The sequence below is a fragment of the Centruroides sculpturatus genome, unplaced genomic scaffold, assembly GCF_000671375.1.
Source record: "Centruroides sculpturatus isolate CEXI.00-Female unplaced genomic scaffold, Cexi_2.0 scaffold27, whole genome shotgun sequence".
Taxonomy (NCBI): Eukaryota; Metazoa; Arthropoda; class Arachnida; order Scorpiones; family Buthidae; genus Centruroides; species Centruroides sculpturatus.
Genome location: NW_019384318.1, coordinates 248,089 through 266,165, shown reverse-complemented (window position 1 = coordinate 266,165; position 18,077 = coordinate 248,089). Strand labels below are relative to the sequence as shown.

Here is an 18,077-nt window from a genome sequence, read left to right as displayed (position 1 = left end):
TGATAATTTTAGGAATGCAAACCAAAGTAATATAAAGTTTGATTGACTCTTATCTATGAAACACCAAAATGTGCACTAATTTGTCATCACTTGTAGTAGAAATGTGCTCTATCAACTCAGAGATATAGCCAGAAATTTTTGAGTGGAGAAAAATTCTATGCTGCAGGGAAGGGCTTTTAGATCAGTGTAAATTTAAGTCAAATTTTGCAACTTTTCATTATATAAACATGTGTCCTAGTCAAGCAATATATAGAACAGAACTGACATACAATTATGAAGACATAAGAGCACCTTTAATTACGAATTAAACTACAGTCACTTTAGCAACTATTTCAGTCTAATGCACCTATACTTCTTATGTATCCAGTAATTAATTGCTTTTTGAAAATTAAATGCCTATACAAGTTGACCTTCTACAACAATCCTCATAATAGCATCTAAAGAAGCCTGGCTTAAGCAATTATTAGTTTTTACAATCTTAATTTGTGAAAAGGCTCTTTCACAAGTAGCAGTGTGAAATGGAATAAGTCTGTAGCATTGAGCTATTTTGCACACATTTGGAAATAAAGTTTTGTGTGTCACATTACAATACAAATATTTCACCAATTGCACAGTTGTTTTTTTTTTTCTTATGATGAACTGCTTGAGGTCATTCTACTCTCTGTTAGTTTCACCAACATACAATCCAATTCTGTGACATATTTAATAAATTGCATTCTTTCCAAAATTGTTGTAATTGAAATGCATAGAAGCTTGGATGGATCAAAAATTTGGAATTGATTAATAATCTCAGAATTAGATATGTTGAATCTTAAAGCAATATTATCAATGAGATTACTGATATAATTTGCTCTCATTACTGTAAATTTGGACTTAGATTTATTGGTACATTTAGTAATTGTCATGTCTTTGCTTTCACACATTTGAATAAATTCATCAATGTCCAGGACATCTGTATGTATGTCTTTCGTCCTTTGCAGTTGTTTTATTGTTGAAAGCACACACTCCTTCACTATTGAAAGATCTCCATCATCATTTGGAATAATTTAGATAACCTGTTGATTACAGACAAAACCTCACACATCATCAGCATTATGGCAATAAAGCTATATTCCGTGATGAATGAACAGAGCCCTTTAGTTCTCACATCCTTTTTTCACTTTCTCTTTCCAAACTTATTACAACAGCTGAATAAATTTCTTTGAGTCTTAACACAACTTCACCATGACTTAACCATCTGGTTGAGCTTGGTTCAAAAAACTATCACTGATTCACCAAACAATAACTGAATCTCTCTCAGCCCTGCAGTTTTAACTGTGCTGTTAGGACAAGACTCCACTAGTGTGAGATCCGACCCGTGGGCAATTTGTTTTTCTTTCTTCCAAATTTTAACAACTGTAACATATTTTGAATAAATTTATCACTTTAAAAGGAAAAAAAAAACCCATCGTCAGAAAAACGAAATCAACTCTCTCTCTTATATAAACATATTAAGTATCACGTTACAATTCTTTCCTTTAACGTAAATATTCGACCATCTAACAATAACAGCCGTCTGCAAGTCTTAATGTTGACGATTAACCTCATACCTGCTAAGACATGGGTCACATGACGACTTTTCTCACAGCAAAACGTATAAAAAGCCTCCTCCTTCTTCAATCGGGGGAGTTGCCAATCGAACGAACAGCGACAGAGTCGGACATCGAAGTTTTCCCCATTGCAGACCTACTCCACCTTGAGCCACACCTCGCACCGCATATCAGAAATTAAAACCGGAGTATCCATCTGATATTATCCCAGAGGTATGAAATATTATTGTGAACTCTCTCTCTGCTACGTTGAAGGAGTTTTGTGTAAATTTTCTTTAGTTAGTCAGTTTAATAAACTCTTGTTTTGTTTTTAAATGGTGTCGTTTACTCGAATGTACATCGTCTTATAGTCGACTCCTCTGACTCTCCTCCACTCACGTAACGCGTAACTGAACGTAACGCCATCCTTGACAAGAAAGTAGGTCACTGACCTGTGGCCATATCAGAGAGTCTTTTCCAACCTCCCCGGCAGCTCACACTAGCATAAAAATGGGTGTAAAACCCCTCGCTGTAAAAGCTTTTAATCACGTGACCATGATATTTTAGCCTGAGCAGGTCATAAAACCAGCGTAAAAGTGAGTTGAGCAGTGCTCAACTTTCGATGCGAATACAACTGTAAAACAGTTCCACACACCAATCAGAAGTCGATGAAATCTAGGTCACTGTGACANTTCTTCACTATTGACTATCTCAGTGTCATAATCAGTTGGGCTAGTAATGAAACCCTCAATCTCCCCGTTTAAGGTTCTCAATGACTCTTCCTTTCGACTCAACTGATCCAGTATTTCTAGATGAGTTTCTGTCTCTCTATCGTCGCTTTCAATTAAACTATCGATTTTACTAATTAATTTCGTCACACTAGCTCTTATCGAAGCGCGCTTTTTCTTTAATTTCTCGAGTTGATCCATTTTAAACTGTCTACCACGTATAACGGACAGGTAAATTCCTCCTACCTTGGATAGGTGACTTAATGAAGTTTGACCCAATCTTATTTGCTTGCGAAGTTGTCTCTCTTTTCTTCTTGATCCGCCTCGACGGACCAGATGTTTGTCGATCTTTAATGGACTGTAAAAATATGAAAGTACTGCGGTTTTGCAAAAAATAACGTTTAATGCGGAATGAAACACTGGTACAAAATGGCTGCTACAAATGACCGTTACAGAACTACTCTCGTTCACAAATTTTTTAATTAAATTTTTTTTCTTTTTATGACAAAAATACGGTGGCGCTTGAGGCGCTAACAACATTATTATTATCATCGTTAATCGTTAAGTAAAAAATGAGTGCAGGAAGAAGACTTGATAATATTTGAAATCAGTACAAACAAATTTCTGGAAATTTAGGAAAGCCGGCATGCAGGGCGCAATGCAAAATATGTAGGAAAGAAATGGCTGGATGAGTCGCTCGTATGAAAAAACATATTGAAGATAACCATATACAGGATAAGTTTTAATTTTTTAATAGCTAGCTATAAAGTTTTACACGAATCATAACACAATTTGTTGATTTTCTTTTTGAAACCGTGTCCTGTTTTATATTTGTGGCGTAGTAAACACTAGTATTGTGTTTTATTCCAAAGACACATGGCAAATTTTCCATCAAATTCCTTTATTAGTTGAGCCGAGAAATTTTTTAATTAATTTTTTATATTTGTTCTCTTCATATTGTTGATTGTATTTTATTTCTTCTTTATTTTCTAACAATCCTATCTTAGTGTTTGTCTTATATTTTTTCAGGGCTCGTTTTAATCTTCTAATTTTTACATATTTGTATTGTATTGCTGCTCTGAGAATTTTAAAGTTGATATAATTTCTTTCTCTCGTAGGTATAGCTTCTGCGATTGATTTTGGTAAAGATAGTGTTTTAAGGAGTGTTCGTTCATTGAGGTGCGTTTTTAGGTACTTCAAGTCTATAGAAAGTTTTTCTATCTCACCTTGTATTTTCTCTTCCTGTCTGTGATCTTGGTGTTGGCTTCTTTGCATTTTCATTTACCAAAATCATTTGCAGAAGCTATACCTACGAGAGAAAGAAATTATATCAACTTTAAAATTCTCAGAGCAGCGATACAATACAAATATGTAAAAATTAGAAGATTAAAACGAGCCCTGAAAAAATATAAGACAAACACTAAGATAGGATTGTTAGAAAATAAAGAAGAAATAAAATACAATCAACAATATGAAGAGAACAAATATAAAAAATTAATTAAAAAATTTCTCGACTCAACTAATAAAGGAATTTGATGGAAAATTTGCCATGCGTCTTTGGAATAAAACACAATACTAGTGTTTACTACGCCACAAATATAAAACAGGACACGGTTTCAAAAAACAAATGAACAATCTATATTGACAGGTTCATTATTGTGAATTACTTGTTTGTGGTAAAATGCATATCAGACTATTTATGCAGGTTAAAACTCAATTAAGCATAGTACAGGACTGTTATTAAAGTTATTAATTTAATACTCATAATTTAATAATTAAACTCAAAGCGTTCAATATTAGAAATGTCTTTCTGAGAAAAATTGTGGACCAAAGTTACCAGTTTAAAACTGACAGAAATTAGTTCTCTTTAAAATAGCAAAATGTATTTAAATTTATCATAATCATTGAGTATAAGGATTTTTACCAAGATAAACACATAAATAACATACTGAATCAAGTCATTTATTTGCTGTATATATTTGAATACATTTAAGATAAGATCTGAAACAATTTTAGAGATCAAAGAAAGTGTAAAATAGTATTTAAATATTTATAAAATTTAAATACAGGTATTTATAAAATAAATTTGATTGATTTCTTGATTAAAATGAATGAATTAATGCAATATAAAAATCTATTTTCTTAATAGATATTAAAATATAAAAATTAATAAAAAATAATATACTGGTTTGCAAACAAAGTCATTCCTAATTTATTTACAAAATGAAATTTATAAATAACAATAATAAACCTGAAAGCACATAATATCAGTAATGGCATTAGCATTTTCATTCTGGGAGGGCAGAGGTGGGGCAGAACATTGCTTTAGTGAGGTGGATGTTATCTGTATATTTTATCATTATACAAACTAACTTTTAAAATTTAGAATCAATTTACAGTAAAAAAAAAAAAAACAAAAAAGTTTAGAGAGAACATATAATTACTTGGCAAACAAATAATTCATATTTAAAGAAATCTCTAATAATGGTCAATACAAACAGACTCAAACAAATTATTTCAGGGTGGGTACCGATACTCACCCCACTCTAGTCCCATCCATATATACAGTGTGTGTATATATATATATATATCATTATTGTGAAAAATTGCATTGCTTTCTAATATATATATTAGAAAGCAATGCAATTTTTCACAATAATGATATATATATATATATACACACACTGTATATATGGATGGGACTAGAGTGGGGTGAGTATCGGTACCCACCCTGAAATAATTTGTTTGAGTCTGTTTGTATTGACCATTATTAGAGATTTCTTTAAATATGAATTATTTGTTTGCCAAGTAATTATATGTTCTCTCTAAACTTTTTTGTTTTTTTTTTTTTTACTGTAAATTGATTCTAAATTTTAAAAGTTAGTTTGTATAATGATAAAATATACAGATAACATCCACCTCACTAAAGCAATGTTCTGCCCCACCTCTGCCCTCCCAGAATGAAAATGCTAATGCCATTACTGATATTATGTGCTTTCAGGTTTATTATTGTTATTTATAAATTTCATTTTGTAAATAAATTAGGAATGACTTTGTTTGCAAACCAGTATATTATTTTTTATTAATTTTTATATTTTAATATCTATTAAGAAAATAGATTTTTATATTGCATTAATTCATTCATTTTAATCAAGAAATCAATCAAATTTATTTTATAAATACCTGTATTTAAATTTTATAAATATTTAAATACTATTTTACACTTTCTTTGATCTCTAAAATTGTTTCAGATCTTATCTTAAATGTATTCAAATATATACAGCAAATAAATGACTTGATTCAGTATGTTATTTATGTGTTTATCTTGGTAAAAATCCTTATACTCAATGATTATGATAAATTTAAATACATTTTGCTATTTTAAAGAGAACTAATTTCTGTCAGTTTTAAACTGGTAACTTTGGTCCACAATTTTTCTCAGAAAGACATTTCTAATATTGAACGCTTTGAGTTTAATTATTAAATTATGAGTATTAAATTAATAACTTTAATAACAGTCCTGTACTATGCTTAATTGAGTTTTAACCTGCATAAATAGTCTGATATGCATTTTACCACAAACAAGTAATTCACAATAATGAACCTGTCAATATAGATTGTTCATTTGTTTTTTGAAACCGTGTCCTGTTTTATATTTGTGGCGTAGTAAACACTAGTATTGTGTTTTATTCCAAAGACGCATGGCAAATTTTCCATCAAATTCCTTTATTAGTTGAGTCGACTCAACTAATAAAGGAATTTGANATTTTTTTTTTTTTTCCTTTTACAAAATTCTTTAAGAAATTTGAATTTACATTGGTAATATGAAAGCTATATATAATAAATAATTACATCAGAAAGAGTTATTTTTAATGACTAAAAATAGATGTGAAAAAATTATCTGATTTTTGGCATAACTAATCAGCTTTTTAAGAATCATAGATTTGTTTTATAAAAAAAAACTTGTAGATGACTTTTTCATGATTTCTAAGAATATATTGATAAGAAAGAATTCAAGAAAATCTGTTTATAGATTGAAAATCACTTTAATTGTTATAGGTTGATTTTTTTCTCACAGCTACTCCAAGTTAGGTGAAACAAGATTATTTAGTAAAGTTTTAAAGCATATCTTTACATCAAATGCATTTCAGGCTAACATAACTTTATAGACTCTCTTCAGTGATACATGAATACATATAAACACAAAAAATCTGGTGAATGTTTTCAGCATACTTTCAGTAAAAATACAGCCAAAAATTATTACAATAATATATTGATTACAATTAATTACAATACCAAAAAACTTTATTACAAAATCAGCTTTAGTATTTATTAAATTTGGTCTCTATACAGAGGTTATGGAGGTATTCACCATGGCAATTTGGTTTGTAAAGCTCAAGTGCTTATTTTACACAATATCACAGCAAAGAAACAATTTCCTGTGGCATAATAGTTCTATTCAAAACTTGTCTTTATACATGCAGTGATATGTCAAGCATGTATGCAAACAGGCACCATATGCTATCTTGCAACAGATTTGCTTATAGATGATGTGACTGCTGCTCCAAATTCTTCATACTCATAGATGGTCAAAGCTGATATCTCATCTGATTCAACAAATGCTTAATGGGCAACAAATCTGCAGACTAGGGCAGTCCGAGGAAGTGTGGCAGCATGATTGAGACATTTCTGGGAAATCCTAGCTACATATGGTCAAGCATTACCTGGCTGGAAAATGGCTGTTTGAATGGCTGCCATGAAATGCAACACATGTGATTGAAGGAAGTTTTGAATGTACTGCTATGCCATCGTTGTCCATTGTACCAATACTAAGAATAACTGACTGATCATAAGAGATGGCTCCCCAGACTAGCTTGCTCAGCAGTAAAAACAGAATGAAGGACTCACCAGTGGTCTTTGAAACACTAGCACAATCACAGGGACAGATACAATGAGAGAGGGTTACATGGGCTTAAGCCCTTCTCGCAGTAAAAGGTTCAAATTTATTTGCTTGAACTTCAAAACATTGTTTCTAAAAACATTTACAATGACAAATATTGTTTATTGTACTATCCACAGTACAATCATTGTGCATATGTTAATAAAAGGTATTTATTAATTATTCAAATATTTTTAAATTTGAATTATCCTCCTCTTTGGAACTTCTGGATCCACTACTGCATGGTAGTTGTCTGCTCCTAAACAGAACTCAATGCTAAAGATGACATGCTGCCACTTTAGTAGCCCATGCTTCTCTATTATGGCTCCATTGCAAACAAAACCAAGTGTTGGAGTGCTAATGGCAGGACATAGCAGTTTCTATGCAAACAAATTTATTTCTAGTTCTCTGCCAATGGTATGAGAAGAGATAGGATACTGTACTGAGGCTTCCATCTGTCTCTGATAGTGGACAAAGATGCATTGCAGTTGTTTGTGCTTGTCTACAATCAGACAGTTATCTCCCATGATGTTCTGTGTGGTGAATCTAAAGCCTGCTCATTGTTTGTGCATGCATTCTCTGATGTATTTGCTACCCTAACACTTATACAGTCAAATCAGAATGGTCTAGATCAGTGGTTCTCAACCTTTTTTTACCCATGGACCCCTTTTCCTCTTTTTTTTTATTTTTTTTTTTTGTGGACCACCATGGACATTGCCCTGGAAAAAACTTTATATTTTTCACTAATAAAAGAAGAAAGGAATTATATCAAAAATAAAAGAAATAGTAAATGATTATGTTTTATTTTGAAGGAAAGCCAATTTATTGCAAAATAAACATATTAAACAATTAAGTTTTATAGATCATTTATATACAATAGTAAAAAATTAAAAATAAACCATTTTAAGATAGACTTAAGTGGATAATGGAGAAAAAATGATTTATTCAATGAGATCCCTGTGTTTGATGCTGCTCAGCAAGTCTATTTATATTCGGCTCCATCGAGGTCAATGATAGTCCCTTTTTCCGCAATGTTGAGTCTATTATGAGCTTTTGATGATAAAATATCACCGTGAACCCCAATTAAGTATTTTTTTCTGTGGACGCCCAGTAATGTTACACGGACCCAGTTTAGAACCACTGGTCTAGATGATGAGCAGTTTGGGAAAACAATTATCTCCAGCTTGAAGATGTGGCCTTTTTCATATTCTGTCATCTGTGCATAATGTATTTGATCTATGTTATATATATGTGCAGTCTTTATGTAACTTTTTTGTCAATGAGTACAGTTTAGCTTTATGAATGTGTGCATAGACACACATTCATAAAGCTAAGCAAATTTTCTCATAAGAGATGAAACATTAATCAATATGGAGATGACAGTATCTGTTATCTTGTTTTTCCATAGGAGTCAGATCACATACATTATTTGGAGCCTTTCAAAGAACTGATGTCAAAATTGTCTATATAAAAAAGAACAACAGTCTTAGTGATTGCATAATCTTATAATATAATGCAATGTAATAAATTTTTATAAACTATAGGAGCGGAGTTTAAAAATTGGCAGATTACATTTACTACATAGTATTATTCTGTACGTTATTACTTTATTCTTGTATTAGTAATAATAATAAAATAAATATTATTATTATTATCATTTTAGCATATTTGTGTTTTAATTCTTTATTGTATATCTTGATTGTATCAAGATGTAAAGGTGAAATTTAGACATTTCAATTTTTTTTTAGAAATGACTGGAAAAAATGTTAAAGAACATTTCATTTGGTAATAATATAAGTAGAGTAACCAAAGGTTATTTCATCACATATTTCATTTGGAAATAAACATATTAGCAATGTCTGACAATATGAAACTTTTGAAAGAACACATTTGAAAGCTGTTGCTCTATCACTTCAAAAGTGGCCACAGCATAACAAAGGCTCACAATTTCATCTGCAAGACACTTGTTAAAGTGTTTGTGGCTGTCAATCAGCTGTTACAAATATCAAAAGGCTGATAGTACAGAAAGTGATGTGTGATGATCTGCATTTATTTGCCATAATTGTGATGGATTTGCTTCCAACCAACATCACTGTCACAAACAAACTCTACTGTGAACAACTGGACTATTTGGACACAAAGATCAAAGACCTTCATCCCAAAATTGACAGTCCAATATTACCACAAAAATGTACCAGCATATGGAGCAAAGATGACCTTTGAGAATTTGGTCATTTGGCACTGGGAGGTTCTGTCTCACCTTACAGTCCAGACTCGGTTCTAACTGACTACCATCTATTTTGCACTCTAGAACCATATTGCCAAACAGTTTAGTAACAATATCCAATGCTCAACACTTCAAAGAAAAACCCGTCATTGAATGCTCATAGGATTGAAAGTTTGCAGCAAAGGTGGCAAGATGTGATTGATATTGAGGATGATTACCTACCAGACTGAACTGTAATCATTGAGTTAATTGTCATAAAGTTTTTTCAAAATGTCTAAATTTCATTTTTACAACCTGATATAAAACCTAGATAAAATTTTTAACGGCATAGGATTTTTTTTTTTGTTTAATCTGTTATATGTATATTAAATGTTATTTGTTATTAAAACATATTTTTTATAGGTTTATAGCTAAACAAGGATTAGATAAAACTTTTTATGAATGTGATACACATATGTGGCGATTAGGTGACAGAGAACTTCCGTGGGGTATAAAATTAGATGGAGGAAGTGATTGGTTAGCATTAAGTTATGAGTTTTCTGTTTATATTACTAAAGGAGATGATGGTTTGTTACAAGGATTAAAAGTTTTGTATCAGTATACTTTACTGCCAGGAGAGGTATGTTGTTATCTGAAAAATTCAGTAACTTTTTTATTTTAATGTACTTAAGTAAAATATTTTATTTGATGAAAGATAAATGTCATTTTTATTACTTTTTTTAAAAGTAAATTATAAATATTAAATTAATATCAGAAATATTTTTTTAATTTCAGTCTTTTTTTCATACTATCATCCAAAACAGTATATACTGTGATACAATAATAGATAATAATTTACATGTAACAAATTGGAAGAGAAAACAAGGTTGTAAATGCCAGTATAAGCATATTGTAGATTGGTGTGGTTGTTCTCCTAATGATTTCAAACCAGAAGATTGGCCTAGGCTTCAGGTAATTACATTTATTAGATTATTATTTCATAAAGGATGTTCTAAAAAAATTACTGATTATTTTCAGTCCACAGAGGACCGTCCATTTTTCTTTGCTAGAAAATTTGAACCGATAATTAATCTGCAGGTTATTAATCAAGTGGAACTATGGATAAATAGTCCTTATAATAGAGGTAAATAAGAAGTTTAATTTAAAATATACAAATTAAAACATATGAAATTAAATATAACTATAGTAATTTTTTAAAATAAAATCTCTAATGCAAAATAATTTTAACATTTTCTTTTAAAATATGAAACATAAAAAGCCTAAATTCAAATTTGATGCTTTTATTTACTTTCTAAATTTGTATTTAATAACCCCAAGAAAGAGTATTAAAATCAGGTAAATGTTTTAGACAACATTCATTTTTAGTTATCTTCAATAGAAAGAATTTAAAACAAATAATAGAACTTAAGTATACAATAATATGCAGAATAAAATCAAACATATAACATTAGTAAAGATAAAAATTAAAATTAAATAAATTAAAGAAGTGTAGTAAATGATAAGTGCTGAACATAAAATTAAAAGTCAAAATTATTTGAATAGTTTAGTTTAGTTTATTGAACATAATAGGCAGTCGCCTGTTACAAGGGGGTACATGACGATGAAGAAAGATGGAAAATAAACATTCAATAACAAAAAATAAACATATCTCCGCTTTAGAATAACATGTAGTATTTAAGATTTTACATTTAGGAGTCTTCTTACACCATTATAGCAATTGTAAATTTCATTAGTGGTAGCTAGATTGAATTTATTATACATATAATTAACTAAACTTTGGCTATTAATTTGATCTTCAGTGATCTCTGATTCTTGATCTTTATTAAGATCACATCCATAAAATAAATGAAGCTTTGATAGTGTTTTGGCACACTTTGGACAAATGGAGTGTGCAAATTCCAAATANGGTTTTACTAATCATTCAATTATATTCTATATTAAATACAGTCAATTCCATTTAATTGGGCCACTGGTTAATCAGGGCAAATGCTTTATTGGGCCAGATCTCAAAGAACAGAAACCAAACTAATAAATTAATACATAATTTAATCACTTAATTGGGACAATAGCAGAGAAGGAATTTAGCAATTTTTGATATATTTTAGTAATCTTCCAAAAATATGTAGGCACTACATACATTAATGTTGTGTAGGCCTAACGGTTGGCAGAGACAAAGTGATTTTGTCTTTTGCTTGGGCAGTTCGGTTTTTCTGGAGGGGGTCAGCATAGCAGGATTTATCACACGGGGATTTCATCTGAGGCATACCTGAATGCAAGTTACTAATCCTGTACTGGATTGGACTGGACAATCCCCTTAAAAGCAAAGGGACAAAGATCACCAGACAATTTTTCGAGGTCTCTTGATTGGGTTGGAAGACAACTAGAGTTCCCTTGGAAGGTATTGTGTGTGTGCATAATTAGGTCTAGATTCAGACAGCAGCCATCCAATTGTTGAGACCAGCATTGAGTTGGCAGATTCTACGGACATTCCTGCCAAAGTGGCCCATCTCCAAGTAAAGGAAACTGTGCTCAAAGGAAGACTGTAAAATGGCTTTTGGACGAACCCTTTTCTTCCTCCCTTTTTAGTTAGAACATGTTCTAACTAAAAAGAAAGGAAAAATTGTTCAATCAGGAATGGATCGAATGGTCAACCCTTGTCTACATCACTACTAATATTTGGCAACACTAGCATTGTGAAAATCAGTTATCTATTGTTGAGTCTAGCAAATTTATAGTACAAATAGTTTCTGTATTTTGGTTCAATAAAGTGTTAAAATAGGTACCTAATTACTTGTTTTTTTACCTACTTATTTATTTACCTACATATTACATATTTTATTATAGAATTTATTATTAGTTTGTTTAATTGGGGCAGCCACTTAATTGGGCCAAAATGAATTAGTCCTAATGTGTCCCAATTAAGTGGAATCAAATTTATATATATATAGTAAAACCTGTCTTTGGCAATCACCCACGGTTCCTTCAAAAAGTGGTCTTTTAGACAGGTGGTCGTCCAATACAGGTGGTCCTGTAATAATGTATTTCCGTACATATTTTGCACACATTTTAGCCATTTCTACTAAGCAAAACTCTAGGTGAGCAAAAATAAGTGATTTTTTTCAACAATAGGGCTATATTGTGTTGTATTTTATTCTTATTGGATAACTCAATTTACAGGAGTCGTCTTGATATTATAAGACAGATTTAATACCAATACTTTACAGATTAATACAATACTCGCATTTTCTCCATTATAATGCACACTTTCTTTTTTCCAACTTAATTAATTCGACTTGGTTCTCTTCGTTCGCTCTTCGGTTACATGTATTACGTCATCGATATACAAACGCATCCTATCTCTCTATCACTTTGTTCTTGGTTTTCATTTGTTTAATCTTATTTTAACTTTAAAAATATCGTATTTTTTAAATATTTAATATTTCTTATGTACAATAAGAAAAATTATTATAGTTTAATAATAAAATGATTTTATTATTTTTTCTCATAATACGATTTCATTACATTCCACGATTGTCATTGGACAATTGCGGAATCAAAAAAGGAAGGTTGCCTAAAAACTGATTTTTGCATTAATACGTTTATTGCTTTTTGAATATTTTGCGTGTGAAAATTACTTGGATATTATTTATCTAAAAATATCATGGAAATAAGGTAGGTTGATACAGAAACTATTTATTGCACGTGTACTGTATATAAGCTTCAAAAAAAATAATAATAAAAAATAATAATAATAATAAATAAATAAATTTTATCAAATGATGAGATCAGCTAATTAATTGTATCATGTACAATATTTTATACCCCTAAGGAAAATACTGTAGGTCTATGGTAAAATAAATTTTGTTTTCCACAGTTAAAACTTCGCTGCTAATTGCCATTGTGGATAAACCATTTTCACTTTCTCTGATAATTTTAACACAATCTTCTAACGACAGCACTTTGCATTTCTTTCGTTTTTCAGACATTTTCCAACAAACTGAAATGAATTTTCTTTGTTGCTAGACTAATTTATTAACACCTACACCTAATTTCAAGGATGGGAGAAGTGCCCGGGTGGGTTCAAACAAGAGTTTAGACCAGATATATTCGTGGAAGTGGTCGCTTATTACAGTTGTTGTATGTTGTTTCAGACCAAAAATCGATGCCCGCGGTCACATTACACAGGTGATCGTTTAATACAGGTAACTTATACAAAGACTCTATGGATAAACTATTCAATGCCAGAAATTTTTGCCCGCTTTGACAGGTGCCCATCGAATGGAGGTGGTTGCCTAAGCTGTTTTTACTGTACATATTTTTAAGATAGTCTGCTGACAAAAATTATGTAATTTTGCTATTTAAAACTGAACAATCTATTTGTGGTGTAGTAAACACTAGTATTGTGTTTTATTCCAAAGACGCATGGCAAATTTTCCATCAAATTCCTTTATTAGTTGAGTCGACTCAACTAATAAAGGAATTTGATGGAAAATTTGCCATGCGTCTTTGGAATAAAACACAATACTAGTGTTTACTACACCACAAATAGATTGTTCAGTTTTAAATAGCAAAATTACATAATTTTTGTCAGCAGACTATCTTAAAAATATGTACAGTAAAAACAGCTTAGGCAACCACCTCCATTCGATGGGCACCTGTCAAAGCGGGCAAAAATTTCTGGCATTGAATAGTTTATCCATAGAGTCTTTGTATAAGTTACCTGTATTAAACGATCACCTGTGTAATGTGACCGCGGGCATCGATTTTTGGTCTGAAACAACATACAACAACTGTAATAAGCGACCACTTCCACGAATATATCTGGTCTAAACTCTTGTTTGAACCCACCCGGGCACTTCTCCCATCCTTGAAATTAGGTGTAGGTGTTAATAAATTAGTCTAGCAACAAAGAAAATTCATTTCAGTTTGTTGGAAAATGTCTGAAAAACGAAAGAAATGCAAAGTGCTGTCGTTAGAAGATTGTGTTAAAATTATCAGAGAAAGTGAAAATGGTTTATCCACAATGGCAATTAGCAGCGAAGTTTTAACTGTGGAAAACAAAATTTATTTTACCATAGACCTACAGTATTTTCCTTAGGGGTATAAAATATTGTACATGATACAATTAATTAGCTGATCTCATCATTTGATAAAATTTATTTATTTATTATTATTATTATTTTTTATTATTATTTTTTTTTAAGCTTATATACAGTACACGTGCAATAAATAGTTTCTGTATCAACCTACCTTATTTCCATGATATTTTTAGATAAATAATATCCAAGTAATTTTCACACGCAAAATATTCAAAAAGCAATAAACGTATTAATGCAAAAATCAGTTTTTAGGCAACCTTCCTTTTTTGATTCCGCAATTGTCCAATGACAATCGTGGAATGTAATGAAATCGTATTATGAGAAAAAATAATAAAATCATTTTATTATTAAACTATAATAATTTTTCTTATTGTACATAAGAAATATTAAATATTTAAAAAATACGATATTTTTAAAGTTAAAATAAGATTAAACAAATGAAAACCAAGAACAAAGTGATAGAGAGATAGGATGCGTTTGTATATCGATGACGTAATACATGTAACCGAAGAGCGAACGAAGAGAACCAAGTCGAATTAATTAAGTTGGAAAAAAGAAAGTGTGCATTATAATGGAGAAAATGCGAGTATTGTATTAATCTGTAAAGTATTGGTATTAAATCTGTCTTATAATATCAAGACGACTCCTGTAAATTGAGTTATCCAATAAGAATAAAATACAACACAATATAGCCCTATTGTTGAAAAAAATCACTTATTTTTGCTCACCTAGAGTTTTGCTTAGTAGAAATGGCTAAAATGTGTGCAAAATATGTACGGAAATACATTATTACAGGACCACCTGTATTGGACGACCACCTGTCTAAAAGACCACTTTTTGAAGGAACCGTGGGTGATTGCCAAAGACAGGTTTTACTATATATATATAAATTTGATTCCACTTAATTGGGACACATTAGGACTAATTCATTTTGGCCCAATTAAGTGGCTGCCCCAATTAAACAAACTAATAATAAATTCTATAATAAAATATGTAATATGTAGGTAAATAAATAAGTAGGTAAAAAAACAAGTAATTAGGTACCTATTTTAACACTTTATTGAACCAAAATACAGAAACTATTTGTACTATAAATTTGCTAGACTCAACAATAGATAACTGATTTTCACAATGCTAGTGTTGCCAAATATTAGTAGTGATGTAGACAAGGGTTGACCATTCGATCCATTCCTGATTGAACAATTTTTCCTTTCTTTTTAGTTAGAACATGTTCTAACTAAAAAGGGAGGAAGAAAAGGGTTCGTCCAAAAGCCATTTTACAGTCTTCCTTTGAGCACAGTTTCCTTTACTTGGAGATGGGCCACTTTGGCAGGAATGTCCGTAGAATCTGCCAACTCAATGCTGGTCTCAACAATTGGATGGCTGCTGTCTGAATCTAGACCTAATTATGCACACACACAATACCTTCCAAGGGAACTCTAGTTGTCTTCCAACCCAATCAAGAGACCTCGAAAAATTGTCTGGTGATCTTTGTCCCTTTGCTTTTAAGGGGATTGTCCAGTCCAATCCAGTACAGGATTAGTAACTTGCATTCAGGTATGCCTCAGATGAAATCCCCGTGTGATAAATCCTGCTATGCTGACCCCCTCCAGAAAAACCGAACTGCCCAAGCAAAAGACAAAATCACTTTGTCTCTGCCAACCGTTAGGCCTACACAACATTAATGTATGTAGTGCCTACATATTTTTGGAAGATTACTAAAATATATCAAAAATTGCTAAATTCCTTCTCTGCTATTGTCCCAATTAAGTGATTAAATTATGTATTAATTTATTAGTTTGGTTTCTGTTCTTTGAGATCTGGCCCAATAAAGCATTTGCCCTGATTAACCAGTGGCCCAATTAAATGGAATTGACTGTATTTAATATAGAATATAATTGAATGATTAGTAAAACCTCTGAAATAAGTTTTAAATCAGATTTCTAAATATTTCATAAATTTAAATTTCAAGAACTTTTCTAAACTAATTAAAAGTTTTTCTCTTTCCTTTTAACATAGCAAGAATCTTTAAAAAATTTTTGCTAAAATTAGTGATAATTTTTAATTTGAATAAAGGTTAGTTATCAACAATTAGAAGTAAAAAATTAATTACTTATATATAATCTTATACATCTTTGAAACTAAAAATTGTTAAAAATTATGTTTTTGTTTGAAAAAATTGTTTTAATATTTTTCAGATATTGGGAATATTTTAGAAGTCCCAAGTATGAACTCATATTGGCAAAACGATTATCATTATAGAGAAAAATCCCCTTCACCAGATGATGCTCGGTTATCTGTGTATGACAGTTTTTCCCGTTTAGGTACAAGACAGCTTCAAAATGCATTACAAACTTGTAAATTGACAGCCAAAAAAGTACAAGAAGCAACTCTTTATATGGATAATGATGTCTTTAAGGTTGAGTATTTTTGTTTGTTAATGAAAAAATACTTTTATTATCTATTACTAAAATTTATTCAAAAATTATTAATTTATATTCTGGTATTATTTAGTTATAATTTGTTGCTAAATTTAACAGGTAATTACTGCTAAATATTTGGATGACACTTTTCAAAGTATATTATCATTTCATTAAACACACTTAGATGATAAAAGTTAAATCTTTGACTTAAGCTTTAAAGAAAGAATAAAGCTTAAGTCAAATAATTTTTCCCCTATTCCTGTTAAGCACAGTTAAGATTTTATGTAGTTTCAATAGAATTAGTTTTACAAGAAATGCATTTGCTTGTGTATTTTGTAAGAAACTTTCAGATATTGTTGTTAAAATGATCAAGTTCAGCCATTAATTTTTTTTCTTCAGATAATTATGTAAAATTTTAAGAATTTAAATAAATAGTTATTTAAATTTTTTTATCTGCTTGATGCTTTTGATAAATAATGGAATTTAGTAGTTAAAATGTATACAAAATAAACTTGATTAATCAAATATTTTCAAACTTCATTAAAGGCTTGCTTATTCAGGTACAAATAAGATTTAAACAGAATGTTTTGAACAGTCAAAGATTAAATCTTATATTAAAAAAAAAGTTAAATTTTAGTAAATTCTTAAATTGTTCAAATCTGTTTAGTCTGTTTCTATTTGAAGAAGTATTTAAAGAAATTTTATTTTGAGGACTTTAATCTTTAAAGTTTCTATCAAAAATACTTTGTATAAATACAAAAGTTTATTCAAATAACAAATATTGTAGTATTCTTATTTTAATTAGAAAATTATAAGTTTAAACTTTGAATGTTGTTATTTTTATTTGAAATTATTAATAAAAAATATTAAAAAATCTTTAAAATAGATGAATAATTTAATTAAATATTTTCACAGGGAATTCTTGTTCTTTATGAAGCCACCATACCTAATGTAGAACAACCTGTGATTCTAGAAACCCATATTCAACCAATTCAGTATTATACTGTGCATAAAGCATTCGGACCAACTGGTAGACTAAAATTTTTACAGGTATTATTTATAATAAATGTTACAAATATCATATTATATTTAT

At 30.2% G+C, this 18,077-nt stretch overlaps 1 protein-coding gene across 2 annotated transcripts in view; it reads left to right on the top strand.

Annotated features, from left to right (window-relative positions):
* Positions 1 to 18,077, top strand: part of LOC111624290 (xylosyltransferase 2-like) — a 52,055-nt gene that overhangs the window by 27,437 nt on the left and 6,541 nt on the right. For both annotated transcript variants that reach the window (XM_023367112.1, XM_023367104.1), the window contains 5 exons: positions 9,865 to 10,081; positions 10,237 to 10,413; positions 10,480 to 10,585; positions 16,760 to 16,980; positions 17,900 to 18,034. In XM_023367112.1, the coding sequence (XP_023222880.1) occupies positions 9,865 to 10,081; positions 10,237 to 10,413; positions 10,480 to 10,585; positions 16,760 to 16,980; positions 17,900 to 18,034 (856 nt within the window). The remainder of the gene's footprint in view (positions 1 to 9,864; positions 10,082 to 10,236; positions 10,414 to 10,479; positions 10,586 to 16,759; positions 16,981 to 17,899; positions 18,035 to 18,077) is intronic.